Source organism: Camelus ferus, chromosome 7, assembly GCF_009834535.1.
Source record: "Camelus ferus isolate YT-003-E chromosome 7, BCGSAC_Cfer_1.0, whole genome shotgun sequence".
Lineage (NCBI taxonomy): Eukaryota > Metazoa > Chordata > Mammalia > Artiodactyla > Camelidae > Camelus > Camelus ferus.
In genome coordinates this window covers 65,693,255-65,709,112 of record NC_045702.1, presented here as the reverse complement: position 1 = coordinate 65,709,112, position 15,858 = coordinate 65,693,255, and the positions used below count along the sequence as shown (strand labels likewise).

At 38.8% G+C, this 15,858-nt stretch overlaps 1 protein-coding gene across 1 annotated transcript in view; it reads left to right on the top strand.

Moving 5' to 3' along the window:
- ADAM22 (ADAM metallopeptidase domain 22) overlaps positions 1–15,858 on the top strand; it is a 206,215-nt gene that overhangs the window by 180,483 nt on the left and 9,874 nt on the right. Inside the window, 5 exon segments of the mRNA XM_032484054.1 lie at positions 2,284–2,391; positions 4,810–4,910; positions 5,265–5,331; positions 9,984–10,070; positions 15,717–15,840. Coding sequence (XP_032339945.1) covers positions 2,284–2,391; positions 4,810–4,910; positions 5,265–5,331; positions 9,984–10,070; positions 15,717–15,840 — 487 coding nt within the window.

Sequence of the window (15,858 nt, the reverse complement as noted above, 5' to 3'; positions counted from 1 at the left end):
CTTCCCTTCCAAATCTTTGACTAAAGCCCACAGTTTATGATACGTTTAGCATTAAGGATGTTAGTACACTGTGTAGAAGATGGGCTGCAGAGAAATTACTTTGAAGGAGCGGTAAAATGCGCTTAGTTAAAAATGAAACAAAACTGGGCCCCATCCATTGTGAGAGGCAGTACCTTTAAGCCTGCAATCTCAGCCAAGTGAGCCCTTGGTAAATGCCCGAAAGCCAGAACCATGTAAACAGAGGGTGACTTGGGGGATACATTAATGGGAAAGAGAACTTGTTTTTATTTAATTTGAATTTAGTGAGGCATGTCTCATCAGCTTATAAAGATTATCCGTAAAGGTAATAGTGACAGAAATGATTTGTTAGCTATAAAGATTATAATTGAAAATGTGATGTTGATGGTATGTTCTTGGCATTTTTATATAAATATTAATATGATACAGAAGGGAATTTTCCTCCTAGAGGCAACTTACAGAACCTTGATTTTCTTGAGAGCATTTCTTCAAGTATTGATAGGATATCTTCCTGATAGGGGGCAAGACAGAAAATATGATTCTAGAGAGTAAAGATCTCTTGCATAAGCAGTTATATCCTTTGTCCTATGTTCTTAACACTATAAATATGGAGAAATTGTGTTACTTTTCCAGTAAAATTTTTTTGTAATACACTGGGAAAAAGAAAGATTACAGTTATGAGCTGAAGTCACTTAAAAGGTTAAAAATATTTTGAAGGAATATATATCAAAGAATTGTATGTAAAATTGATCTTACAAATCTAATGAGAAATTTGATTTCTTTAAAGGGGAGGAGGAGATTTAACCTCACAAATGTACATAGGTGCTTTGTACTAGTTGAAAAATTTTATTTGTAGAGAGGTGTGACTATATAGAATGGAAATAGTATGAGAGAGAGTATTTAGTCATTCAAAAGAATGAACGAACAAACATTTCAGACATTTAAAACAATGTGAGAGTTGGCATAAGCAAGGAGACAGCTGAAAGTGGCATTTGGGGGATAGAATTTAGCATCAGCAGGTGACTATGACTAGTGTGGTAACTAAGGAAAAACCAAATAGGAAGAGGAGTTAACAAACGGGGGGCCTTTGTTGGAGACCTAGTTAATGACAGCTCTGTTTAAAATTCTCAGTTCCACTCTAGTTTGTGGCACCTCCAGCATTAGTGCTGAATGGAACCGAATCAAGTTTGAGATGCGGTTGCCTGTTTGGGGGCCATGCACCAGCAAAGCATCAGATTAGTCACTGAAGGATCAGCGTTGACCAGAAGTTCCCTGCTTCAGTTTTCTACCCTGTTCCCTTAGAATAAGTAATACAAATCTGTTCCGATCTTAGTTAATGCAAAATCAGAGTAAGTGGGGTCGGTAATGGTGCAGACTAGGTAGACTTTCCCTTGTTGGAGATGAAGAGTCAGGGCCACCTATAAACATCCTTCAATAGTCTCAATAAGAATTCTGTTATTTTTTCAACCTTTTCTTCTTCTTGCTAAATTACCTTCCTTCCCACGTTCTACAGTTATAGAATGACATTTTTCTTTCTTTTCCTTTTTTTGGGAGAGTGGGGGTCATTAGGTTTATTTATTTATTTAATGGAGGCACTGGGGATTGAACCCAGGACCTCATGCATGCTAAGCATGCACTCTACCACTTGAGCTCTACTCTCCTCCTAGAATGACATTTTTGATTGACCTTTGCATCTCTTTCAATTTCTTCATACTTCTGTTAAATGAACAGTGAAGTTCCAGATTGAACAGAGGACTGGAATAAGACTCTATTTAGATTAAATTGTAGAACATAGCTTAAAATCAGTTCTTTTAAGACCAAACCAAGGTTACACTGTATAATGTTTAAAAATTATGATTAATTTACTCACCACAGTGAAAAAAACTGTGCCTTTTCTGGGAAAGGACTATCTGTCTCAACACGCTCCTTCGGCATCAGTTTTATTCATTTATTTTTTAAGGCAAAATGGCAGTTACCATCTCTAAGTATGATAAGTTACAGTGAAAAAAACCTCATCTTTTCATATTTTTCCCCCAAAGCAAGGCTTTATTCATCCAGACTGGAGAGACTTCAGTGATTGCCTTTCTGACCTCTACAGTTAGAATGACTAACTTGTCATATTTATTAATACTCTTACGTGTTGTTATAGATTTGATTCATGTAGATCATTACCCCTACCTCCTTTTTCCTAAAATAATATTTGTATATGTCTGTGTTCATGTGTGTGTCTTGTTTTCTGACTCTGAAATGTTTATTATGCCTTAGACAGTTACCCCAGGGAGATTATGTAAAAAAGCCTGGAGATGGCGACTCTTTTTATAGCGACATTCCTCCTGGAGTCAGCACAAACTCAGCATCTAGTTCTAAGAAGAGGTCTGCTTTTCTGTCGCATTTTCAGATTTCTACCTGTTCCATCACACATTATTCCATTAGTCAGAACATTTCATTATTTTGCAGCAGGTTTGATTACTTCTTCCTTCTTTCTTGAATGTTAAAAAATAGTATCCTTTGTTCTTTGATTACTCTACTTCAAAATGCCATATGCTCAGAACCACTGGTTTAACAAATCAGGCCAGAAATCCAAATGGAACTAAACGAAACAAATAACCACCCTAAATCTGGATAGAAACCCCAGGGTTTTTCAACCTTGCTCTTCTACAGCTTAAGAAACTATGCAATGTATTTTATCATCTTTTAAATGGTGAGCTTTATGTCATGTTTGGTAGTCAAAGAAAAAGGTTACTGTCATGCTTCAATAAAAGCAGTTGTTAAGATAAATTGGTAATATAAATGCTACATTGAGTATTTCTTTTTTAATTTTAAATTTGTCAAAGCTAAGCTTGCTGTGAAAAAAAAAGATCGCTTCTCTGTGAATCATATATTTGAATATTATGATTTATTTTGCCTTTCATTCCTGGAATGATTAATTCTAGACTTTATAACTTAGAGCTTTGTTGCCAAATTAATTTAAGTATATTTAATGTTTGCCTAAGTTTTGTAACAGTCCAGGTGGGATTAATATATTACTTATATGTCTTAAACTTGGATGCTGTAGTCTCACTCCAGGATCTTAAGGTGTATAAGATCGTTTTAAATTCTGCATGCTTTATAATTGCTTAATAAAAATAAGCTGACAGTAGAAATAAACAGTTGGAATTGTTTTGGGAAATGAGACCTACATTCACATTGAAAAAAGCTAAAATATTCGTTTGAAAGAGTTTCTTTAAAACTGATGGTAGGGGTGTAATGTATAGAAAAAAAGATTTGAGAGCCCCATGCATTATTTTGGGCACAGTAGTTACTTTGTAGACTGAAAGGGAAACTGCTAGTTTTTTTGAGAAGAAACATGGTCTCCTCTGGAGTTCTAAATAGAGTAAATCATCTGTAAAAATTCTGCAATGGATCTCACTCTTTTTAAAGAATCAGGAAAAAGAATAGAAGGAATTAACGAGATCTGAGAACTAACTCTATGTGAAACTGTCCTAAGCATACAGGATTGTTTTCACTCAGATAACACAGCTTAAAGCAAAAGTAAAAATATTAGTTTTTGCATAAGAAGTGCTATAGAAGGGTGTTCAAAAATTTTTTATTCTTTTAATTTATTGTTGACTTTTTGGCTAAGAGAATAACACTTACTTAAATTTTCTCAGTATATCATTATTTTCTTGGTCAAATATTTACTTTTAAATTAAATAATATGGTAAATAAGTGGAGAGATCAGTGGATTCCAGCAGAATTTCTATTGTACTTTTATACAAAATAGGAGTCGTTCTACACTTCATAAATGATGTTGAAAAATCTGGGGAATTATGTAATAATTGTGCTGAGTTCCATATATTTTCATTCATCTGTAGAAGGTTCCTTTTAGAATAGACAGCAGTTAGCTGGAATGATATGTGGAAAAGATTTAAAGTACAGAGCTATTTGCTAAAGTACCTCAAGAAGAGTTTAAAACATTAATTTGAATAATTCCCAGATTTTAGCAAAGTCTCAATGGGTTTTGACTTTTAAGCAGTTAAATGTTGTATCAAATTATGTGGCTCCTCCTAAGTATATGTAGTTTGTCAGAATGCTCTTCTTATGTGGTACAAGGTAGGTTTGTAAATTTTGCTTCTTGTAGACAGTTCATTTAAAGATGGAAGGACACAAATAGTGGAAGGGCTTAACGGTACATGGACTTTGTGAGAGACACTTCCATGACAAACATCAGACTCAGTTCAGTTATTGGACAGTTAACCAACAATATTACATTTGGAGGAGAAATGTGGAGAAAATGCCAATTCTTAGAACATAATTTTCTTGTTTAAGAAAACCTAAATATTACTTTGATAAAGGTTAACCAGGTTCAATTGAGCAACTCAGTGAGATCTCTTGAAAGTCCATGTCCTCATAATATTTGAATGGAAACCATTGCTTTACAATTAAGAAACATCTATGGTGGGACCCCATTATAACTCTGCTGCTTGGGTTATGTTACCGAAATAATATGTAGTGAATTTGTATTTGTGGTCGCTGTGTTCTGGGGAATGTAATTGGCTTGCATTGTATCCTGATACTTTTCAATTACGAACTATTGTAATGGGGTTCCATTGTATTTGACTTTTCTTAAATTGGATGTTGTGTAATTCTGCCTTCTTCATGAAGACTTCCATGTTTTCATTCTTTCATTTCCAATTTTTTTCTTTCTCGGTTTATTTTAATGCACAGTAATGCTTAGAAATTTTGCTTAATGATTTCAAAACATTCATGTGATTATAGTTTTGAACAATATATACACATTTTCAATTTCAGGTCAAACGGACTCTCTCATTCTTGGAGTGAAAGGATTCCAGACACAAAACATATTTCAGACATCTGTGAAAATGGGCGACCTCGAAGTAACTCTTGGCAAGGTATAGGGGCAGCATTCTGAGCCCATCTGTCCGTGTCACCTAAAGTCTGTATTCTGTGGTCCCTGTTTATAAAGACTTGTTCCTTCCTGAAAACTCTTTAGCTCTTCTCCCAGCAGAGAGGAGGGCATTTATTATGATTATGAGGGAGTCCAGTTCCTTTTTCTTGAACGGGAAATGATAGGATTTGGTAGCACGAGTGCGCTGGACACATTGAGAAGGCTGTACGGTGCTAAAAAGCCCTATATTCTGGGCTGGTGCTGGTTGTGAATTACACCCACTTGAAATACCATGTAATTAAACCTGTGGCAATTGTTTTATTTATATTCATATCTAGCCATAAACCATCTTTTTCAGGTAACCTGGGAGGCAACAGAAAGAAAATCAGAGGCAAAAGATTTAGACCTCGGTCTAATTCAACTGAGTAAGTCTGAACCTCTAATGGAAAAAGACATTCTAAGGTCCTGTGCAATTAGTGTGAAAAGTTAATTAACCACATCATCAGAGAACTGTAAACCATGCCTCTTGGTCTTGGTTTTGTCTTCTTAATTCTTTTTTTCTTTTTTTGCTGTTTTAAAATTAACCATGGCTTTTCTCTTTTACATAGGCATCTCCGCAACTGTGCCCATCCCAATACTCACTGATAGTGAGGGTCTCACCCTCACTGCAGGCTCTGTCCTCCAGTAACCTGCCATTGTGGTGTCTTGGTTCCGTTTTGAAGGGAATTTTGATAACATTCCTTTCTTCTCATCACCCGGGGTCCAGCCATTTCAGAGGGGTCACCCTTCCTCTCCCCAGTATTCACACAGCCCAGAAGCATCAGGGGGAAATTGCTGCCGTCCTAGAGCATGGTGACGGCTCACAGTGTGAAACCACCACTCCGAGGGCTTCATGGCTGCCATCTAAGCATTCTCTCAGACTACTGGAATATGTTTCCCTTTTAAATTCTCCTTTTGAGGACATTTAAAAGGGCATTTACCTAAACTTGCTCTTTAACGGAATCATTGTCACTAAATGCAACACAGTCCGTTTTAAATGATAGCCACCACCACCTCCTCTTTTTTTAAGAGGGAATGAGGTCGGAAGTTATATTTAAAGTCATTTATAATGAGGTAGATATAAACAGCATGTACTTTTTGGGTTTGTTTCTCCACTTTAGAAAGTTCAGGCAAAACCAGGCTTCCTCAAACCTTTATCTCCCATCATGGACTAAAACCCTCCCTTAGTTTTCTTCTGAACTTGCCAACCGGTTTTAATTAACCATACTTTTTGGACCTACCAAGTTTTGTTTTTTGTTTTGTTTTGTTTTGTTTTGACTTATTTCTCACTGCAGTGCTAGTGATTATTGCCTGGATCTCTATTGCTTCCTCATGCCTTAAAAAAAAATCTAAACAGCAGATGTTTCTTAACTGCTTGTCTGAAACTTATGTTAGCTTTTCCATCATATACCCTGCCTTTTTCAGTCCAGGATAATAACATTGCCCTGAAATTTGGAGCTTCCTGCTGATGGTATTGTCTTGTAAGTGGCTTCTCAAAGTTTACTAGAGGATACTTTACCTTAGAAACAACAGATAGGTTCAAGTGATACCATTGCGTGGTCCAGAATGGCATCATAGAACTCCATCACAAATAACTAATCTGTTAGAGTTTATCTTACACCTTCCCAGAGCACTTGGATGCTTTAGGGCTTATTGTGGATAAACTCTTCTTGGAATGTTGTTTGATTTGTTTTGCATGAGGTCACCTGTTAAGAGCTTCTTAGCTTAGCTTATCTCAGTTGCTAACAAGAGTACAGGTAAAAATGCAAAATGTTCTTCAGAACTTCCTCTGTGGTCTGTTTAGTGTTCTAACCATATTTCCTTTAACAAGGCTTTGAAAACTCCTAAATGAATAACAACAAAATATCCAGTATTATATTAAAGCTACAAATTTAGGGCCCAAAGAATACTTGGTATTTAGCAATATTTTCTAGCATAATCACTTACTTTTTAAAAAAATTTTTCTATAAAAGTCCCACTCATATCATGTGACAAATATTATGATACTGCAGATAGCCGTTGAGAAATCTTGCCTGTGAGGTATTTAAGTTATTATATTTAACAAGACATCATAATGGAATCATCTTTATGAAGAAGTGTTAAGGACTCTCTCAGATATTTCAGACTTTCAGACTTGGATTACATGACTCATGTTTACCTATAGGTTACCATGGAGCCAAGCCCATGAAGCCGACCCCTATTCTGACATTCTCACATACCTTATTGTCTGGGCACGGGTTTTTTTTTTTTTTTTTTTTTTTCTTTCTTTCTTTCTTTCTTTCTTAAAAGGAATCCAGATACATAGCATATCAAGAATACATAGCATATCAAAGTATTTTTAATACTTTCTATAGTTGTTAAATAACCCCATTTACTTTGGATACAACAATATCACTTGTGTGACTCTAAGAGGAGAATAATGACCATGGACAAACATATCTTTTTAAATTTTTTTAAATTAAGAGGTATTAGCAGGTCCATTATTTCCACACTTCCTTTAGTATGTCATCATCCCAAAGGATGATGAAACTTCGAGGCATGAATTAAACCATGCACCCCAAATGCACACTCTGCTAATTAACACCAGAAAATGTCCTTGTTCGTTGTATTGTTTTTCCACTCGAAGCTTTTGCATCTTCCTCACTGTTGTAAATGATGTAAAAAAAAAAAGAGGTTTTGGCTTAGACTTTGTGTTATATATTGTGTTTTTACAGGAGGGAGCCCCAAGCACGTGAGCCTGGGCACTCCCTCGCCCAGACAGTCCCATCCCAAGGCATAAGCCCAGGGGGCTCTGACAGCCCCCAGACAGGGAGTCTGGATCACAGGTCAGTCTCCACCTGCCCCTCCATTCTGGGCTGCCACTTAGTCTCCCTCCAAGTCCCTTCCTTGGCTGAGAACAGGGTCATTTGATCTCTGACTGACCCCCAACGTCTGCTCGGAGGTGGTCCTGGTCCAGCCAGCACCAGCTAATTTCCTCTGCCTTCCCATCCTGGAGAGCACAAAGAGCTCTCCTATCCTGTCTAATGCATTTTTTTTTTTTTTTTGCATGTTGCGCTACAAGCCAAGCCACATGGGCAGATTTATAGCAGTTTGATGAAATCCCATCACTCTAGCCACCATGACCTAGTGATGTTAGGAGGCCCACTGTGAGGACACTTTCATGGGCACATCCCCAGAAGGGACAATCGAGAGCTCTCTTCAGTGACCTCTAGTGAAGGGATCACAGCTTTCTGAGATGCTTCCTAACTCGGAGGAAAAGGTCCACCATATGCAAGTCAGGCCACACGTGGCTGTAGGTTTCATGGGACAGCCATGCCAGTTCCTTTGAGCTTCTGAGATTGTCAGTGAAAGGAACACAGGTCTCCTCCTAGAAGTGGCCGACTGCCTGTGGGTGACTCATTTTGCTGTGTGGCTATGTGTCACCGAATAACAAGTGCATGGACTTTTTCTAAGATTTTCCCCAGGCCAGAGCATTCGCGAGCCTTCATGTGTGGCTGCACTTGCTTTTTGACTTCTTCTTTTTGTTCAGAGTCTCAGTGGAAATCTTTATGCAAGTTTTAATTGGCTATCTCTGTCAAAAGCGCAAGTTGTCAGTGGTTTGTGGCTAAAGATAAAAAAAAAATGTGAGTTGTTCCCAAGTCAGGGGACACTATCTTAGCAAAAATGGTCTTGTAAGCATGAAAAACAACCCAACCCTTCTCTCAGGAGGGAACTTCATGATGTTATTTTGTGGTGTACCCTGGTTATAGCTAAGACATTGAGGAGAAGGGCTACGGGAAAATAATTGAATCTTGCTTCTGTAACTGTGGAAATGTATTTTGATTTAAATGGCTCTCCAAACTAAAACTAAATATGGAGGAAAGAGGCAAACTTCAACTACAAGGGAATAGTGTATTTTATCATTTCCCCTGGTTTGTTTCCAAATAATCTTAAAAGTTTTAGAGAGCTTGAATCTTCATTGTCTATAGTCTCTCTAGAAGTTACCTTTTAAATTTGAAAACTGACTAAAACCTCCAGATTCTTCTCACTGAATTTGTTGAATCTGTATCTATTTGATGAGGGGGTATGTTAAGCGGATGTATTTTTGCTTGGCTCCGAGGGTAAAAATCAAAGGAAATTCTGAAGAAAAAAACAAACAAAAAACAAAACCCTCTGCACTCATAGTTTTACTGTCTTTTACCTTTCTCTGTGTGCAGTAATTCTGATGGAGACTTTGCCAGATCCATCAGGGAATTGTTAACTAAGATCATTATTTCCCCCGGGCAGTCACTCAGACAGTGACCAGACATTTGGAAGGCAACTTCCAAGGGCAATTTCATAATGGAAACATGAATGCTTTAGACTGGAGCACACAGAGGCGGGGAAGGAATGTTGCAGCTGCACCTAAGTTACTAAACCCGCCTTCAAGATCATGGAGGCCTATTGGACCGCACTTTCTGTGTGCTGGGGCCCCGGGATCAGAGGACTGGGACCCATTCTGCTCCTTTTCGAGCTGGATCATGTTTCTTATTAACGCCAGCGTGTGATCTCTTCTTGGGAGTGGAGTAGAGGCCACGTAAAATCTTTCCTTTCATATTGGAAAGAGAATGGGGCTCTTTTTAACTGTTCTTGGGATATTATATACCCAAACACCAGGTTGGAATTGCAGCCATCTGAATATTCTCAAAAAGCACCATTATCCTTTGAAAACCAAGGAGCCAAATGGGTGGTGGCCAGGAAAAAGCCACTATGGAGGTGGGTGGATGGGACTGCTGACAGTACTCTGATTGAAAGAGATTGATTCCCTTTGGGAAACCACTGGAAAGGCTTTCTCTGAAATGTTGACTGCATTCTAGAATGCCTTGAGCCTTGTTGTAGCTGAGTTTATGCCCGTGTCATTGTACAGACTGCCTCATAATCACCCAACATTCATCTTGGTTTATTGGCCATGGTCACTTGCATTTGGAGGGTGAAGAACATCCTTGCTAAGCTTGTGCTGTGTATTTTCAGATTTTCTATCTTGTTCTGCTTTCTTTGTTCCTTCCATTGCTTTCTGCAGGTATTTAAACCCATGGTTCAAAAGAGACTATAATGTAGCTAAGTGGGTAGAAGATGTGAATAAAAACACTGAAGGACCATACTTTAGGTATTTTATAAATTAATTTTATATCCTTTTCACACTCTCCCAGCACATACGAATACTGTGGTGTGACTGGCTCTCTATCTTGTATCTCCCAATACAAGTTCCCATAGTTGGAGAGGGTCCTTGTTTATTTGCTGCCTTTTGATCTCTGTTTTTGGCTTCGTGAGCAAGTCTAGTTCTTTTCTGAATGTTTCAAATGAAGCCATTTGAAAGGGTTGCCATTGAGTGCATGTCCCTGTCACCATCTCAAGCTTTTTAGTAGCTTTCTGTTCATTTTACGCCATGTAGTGTTCTATGGGCATGAAACATACTTTCCACTAATAATTAAGAAGCACTATTAACCTGAACAATTTAATTTCTGGAATCTAGCAGTTTCATAATGCATTTTTCCTACTTACTGCCTCACGAGTGCATAGTACATACCAAAACTTAAGGAAAAACCTGAAAAGAAACTAAATGAAATGTGGTGGAATTTTACTTTGAGTAAAAAAACAATGATTTGATGTAACTTGAAAATTATTGAGAATATTGGCCACGTGAGCGTGTATGGAATGATTTTAGGTCTGATGTATGCAGTACAACCATTTGCTACCAGAGAAGGGCTGTGCTGAGAAGGGTTTTACAGATTCTCAAAAAAAGCATCTGAGGAATTTTTTTATTCCAGTAAGAATAAAAGGCATTAGGCGTTGTCTAACACTTCAAGTAGAACAGGGAACAGATCAGAAACATGTTGATTGACAAAAGAAAGAGCAGGCGAAATATTCCTACATTTTAGCAACTAGCATATTTATTCAATTCACTGCAGCTCAGTATAACAGTAGAGGTCAGAGAGAATTTCCAAGAGCTCTTAATGGCATTTTTTTCAGTCTTTATAATATCAAAGTGATTTTCTAGGGGTAAATGGCTACTTTATATCTGACTACTTTGTGGACAACTAATGTAGAGAAGAAATATAGACTCAATTACTACCTCTTCTGAACATAAACGATTAAGATTTCAGATTACCTATTGCCATGACTTGGGTCGGCATTTATCAGGTATCAAAATACATACATGTTTTTAACTCTCAGCACCCATTTAAGGTGGACTTTCTCTTCCAGTGTACCATTTAGTTTAGACATGTATAGTTTGAGAAAATGATTAGACCTACCTGCATTTTAATTTGATCCATACATTTGCATATAACCCAAGGAAAGCATAACCCCTGCCTGCTCACAAAAATATATCCTGCTTTTATCCCCCATCTTTCCCTCCTGCCCTGTCCCTCTGCTCATGCACATACACTCACATTCAAACATCCCACCCTCACCTGTAGCTCCCAAGATGGCCAACGTCAGGAAGACAGGTAAGATGATTGTGAATGTTATTTGGAATCTTGGCTCACCTGCAGTCCTATCTCTCCTTTCTGTTTTCCTCAGGCTTGTGGGCAGATTGTAATTTGCAGTTGCCATGGAACCAAAACAGAATGGCTTTGGTCCCGTATGGGGTAGGGCTTATATACCTACAGGGACATTTTTGCAGCGATAATTTGTGAAATGGTACTCCGGAAGAGTTGATTCACCTCCCCCTGGGTGAGCTGAGTAGTTTATGTGACTCCCAGAGAAGAGTTCACATCTCTTAAAACCAGCACCCAGGTCTGCCCAGAAGCTGCATGACTAAACGCAATTTGGATGGGGAAATGCTTCAGCTCCCCCCGTTGCACGTGCAAAGCTGCAAGGGCAATTTTAGAGCATTCCTTTATCTCCTCCTATAAGATGAGATGTTGGTTCCTACAGTGGATAGTCACATTCAGAATTCGTGATTAAGAATCCATATTTAAGTTTAAAGGCTAGATAGAATTCAGTGGAGGGTTGTAAGTTAACTGTCATTTGAGTGTTAAAAAGGGTTATGCTGGTGAGACTTGAAAATTAGCACTGATTCTCCGTGAGAGTGGTAAATAATGGAGCTGCCCTGGGGCTTGCAACACAATGATTCTAACACAACAGAAGAGGATTTCAGCCACTCTTCATCCACGCCAAGCCTCACGTAGGCCTGAGCGCATCCACATTTGGCTTATGCTTTGCCAACCCTGTGCTTAATCTCAGGTCTGCTCCATCTGCCGCCAGGTCATTCAGGATTACCTCTCCTGCCCAAACTACCAATAAGGGCAAAGGTCACTTTATTAATCCTCCATGTGGTGTGTAGGGTTTGTGGCATTCCTCTCAAAATGCAATGGGGACTTCGACAGCAGCAAACTGGTCCAAAATACAGCCCAGCATTAAAAAATTATGTATCCATATCACTATGAAAAGCAAAGCAAAGGCCAGAAGATTTTGAACAGAGTACCTCACTTGTGCGCTTTACCCAGTTCTCATATGGCAGCGTTCACTCCAGCTGTTGTCAGGATATATTCAGGACATCGAGAAGGAGCAGGCGAAGTCAGAGCAAGAGCATTATCTTCTCACACCTATATCCTGGAGGCAGTTCTGTTGATGATAGTGCTTTACAAGCTCTTGGAAGGTTTCCTTACTGTGGGGTAGTATCTACTTGATTATTCACTTCATCAGTGGTTTTTGAGTTCATGTCCATGATGTTGTGGAAAACGCAGTAACTCTGGAAAGACACTGATTCTAATAGGTGACATGTATTGAGTGCCTGCTGTCTTCCTTTATTTCTTACAACATCATGAGATGTAGGCATTCTTACTCCCTTTCTGTAGATGGAGGAAACTGAGCCAAAAGGGTAACTCGAGGTATCATAGCTAGTAAGTATCCGAATCAGAATTACAAGCTCCCAAAATCTGTTCCTTTTCCATCAGACCACTATAAAATTTGCATACTAACACAGCCAAGTGAGTAAGGGCAGGACGTGTGTCCCTCCTTCCCTCCTGTGTGGCTGGTCTGGTTTTAGCCTGTTCTGGGGTACAGAACTGAACTGAGATGGGCCTTTGCTATCTACAGAAGGCAAGCCCAGGCAGTCTGAGGTAGCTCCAAGACACAGCACAGTCCATTGGCACAGGGATGCACCTACATTGTATAATTAATTCTAAATGGCACCCACTCTGGTTATTGTGGTTTTAAAAAGTGCAATAATGATAATGGTTAACATTTGTCCCACGATTACTTTGTAAACAAATGAGCTGGGCCGGTGCCTTGTTTTCAGTAAGAGCCAGATTGAAACTACCAAGCAACTAGCCAGGGTCAGAAAAGAGCCTGGAGGCGGTTTGGAAGAAATATCTTTCTTTGACATTTGTGAGGAGTTTGTAGTTTGTTTTTGTTTTCCCTAAACTGATTTACCCTGCCTTACTCTCTACTCTTACTTTGACTCCTGCTCTGGTGCAATCCATTCCCCTACCCCCACAAGATAATCTCCTTCATGCTGTCACACAGCACCCGACCTCAGGACCCCATGCCCCTGCCCCTGCTAAACTGTGCTGCTTGGTCTCTTGCCCCTAGGGTCCAAAGTGTCAGCTAAACTAGTGTGTTAATGTGAGAAGCAGTAAATGCCTAATTTGGGGAGGGGAATTCTGGAGAATACCTCCTGTTTTTGTTTTAACTCATTATTGCTTTGGCCAGAGATAGATATTTGAGGAGAAGACTGGACTTCCAGCACCCTCACTGGAATACAGAGCTGGTCATTTGGACCATGGCCAAGTGACTGGCTGGCATGATCTTGAAGCTATAAGCTAACATCTCGTAATATGGATATACACACTGCAGAAATTAAACAGAGGAGTCAGTTTGCAAGACCCCTAGAGTCAACAAGATTTACCTGTTTGTGTACCTGACTAGCTTTTCTAAACTTGGAGATCTTATCAGTAGTGATTAGGCTGAAAATCCTCACCCAGGTTAATATCCCTAATTTTAGAAAAATGTATTTAAATATCTAAATATAAAGGTATATCCTCATTTTACACATACTGAATTTGTTTCCTAAAGATCATAATCCTACTTGAAATGTTTCCCTAAAATTGAAAAAAAAAACCACATTAATTTCTGAATTAGAAAAAGATGCAGTCATACATTGCTTTAATAGTACTTTAGAGGATTTGAAGCACCAATATTCTTAGTTCCACCCATCTGCTTCGCCGTGGAGAGCATTAACACAAGAGAAGTCGAACAGCTGCAGTATTCTAACAGTACACCCTAAGAAGTGGTCCTGGACATCTTCCAAAAATAGAGGAAACATTTGGAATTATAGGTTAAAAGTAAACTGAATCACTCTTGCTTCTTAAAATTGAGCCAAATCTCAGAGTTTGTAGGAAAATTTATTTTCAAACCTTAGCTTAAATTGAGTGTCTATAAAATAGAAACTGATTTGAAAGCTACAGCAGAACCAGAGCAAAGGATGATACAGGGATGAGAACCAAACTTTAACGTCAGGGAGAAAAAAAGACGTCTTTATTTGGTGCATGCAGTTCGGTCAGAAGATCTCCCCCCACCCAAGGCTACCCCACCACCAACACTCGCAGGTTGAGTCAGTCTCTCACAGCAGATGAGATGCATCCTGCTGAAATAAGTCCCCATGCTCCAACACGGCAGTGTAACCAGTTCAGTGATGCGGGTCATACCCTTTGCACCAGGGCTTGAGGAGGCATGGACATGTAGTGGTAACACTGGTGAATGGAGAGCTGATGCTGAATCACCATGTCTGTTTTCCACTGACGTGGTGGAAGTCGACACTTTACACTCTCAGCTGTTTTGCCAACTTTAAAGACAAGATAGCAGATATGGGCCCTTCCAGCCTGCTCTTCTTAGTCACAAATATTACCACTGCACATGCAGAGCCAAACAAGTTCAGCATCACGAACCCAGAGCTTCCACTGAACTTTTATGTGGAGTAGCTCTGTGATGAGGAGAACACGTTACCCAAAGAGAAGAGTTTTGTTGTGCTTTATTTTAGTTTTAGTAAAATTCCAGTCATTAAAGTGTCATCACTTGATTTACATGACAAGTCTACCCTACACAAGTTATCAAGACCTATGTCTCCGGGTTAGAATCCTCCCCTGTGCAGAAATGATGATTGTAGGGACTAATCAGACCATTTTTGTATGTTCTCATCAGACTGTTTGGCTGGAACTCTGCACTCCTTATCGCTTGCATGTTTACTAATTTGTTATTAAAACCCTTGTATTTGCCTTTGTTCTTTCACAACTAACACACTGGCCTCTGAATGCATGAGTTTTGTGTAAACTGGTGTGTGACTTAGCAACTAATAAATGTATCAGTTGTATTTTCAGATCTTAAAAATACAATTGGAATTACTGTACAAAAGACATCTTTGACATTAAGTGATCAAAATAAGGCAGAATATTGATATAGTATACACTTAATTTACCATTATGAGCTCTTAGAATATTTTTATCCCTTCTCCATTTTAGCTTTTTAAAAAATCTAGTCTATAAGAAATGTCATGATTGGCTGTTTAGTTGAAAAGTATGATTCTGTGTACTAACATTTAAGCAACATACTGTAGTTCTGAAGTTAGGAAGATGAAATTCTAGCATTCCAGTGTTGTGAGTGACAGAGTTTGTCCTGGTAGTTAAACCTGGGCGGTAGTGGCCTATGGAAGTAGAAATCAGAGGGTTTGTTCTGAACCCACTTTTCAGATATTTGAAAAATATATTAGGCATCCACATAATATGTATTTCATGTGTTCTCAACGTCTCAGGACTTTATCTCCTGCCAAATCTCCTTCTTCGTCAACTGGATCTATTGCTTCCAGCAGAAAATACCCCTACCCAATGCCTCCCCTGCCCGATGAGGAGGAGAAAGTGAACCGACAAAGTGCCAGGGTACGTGGCTGGCTTCTT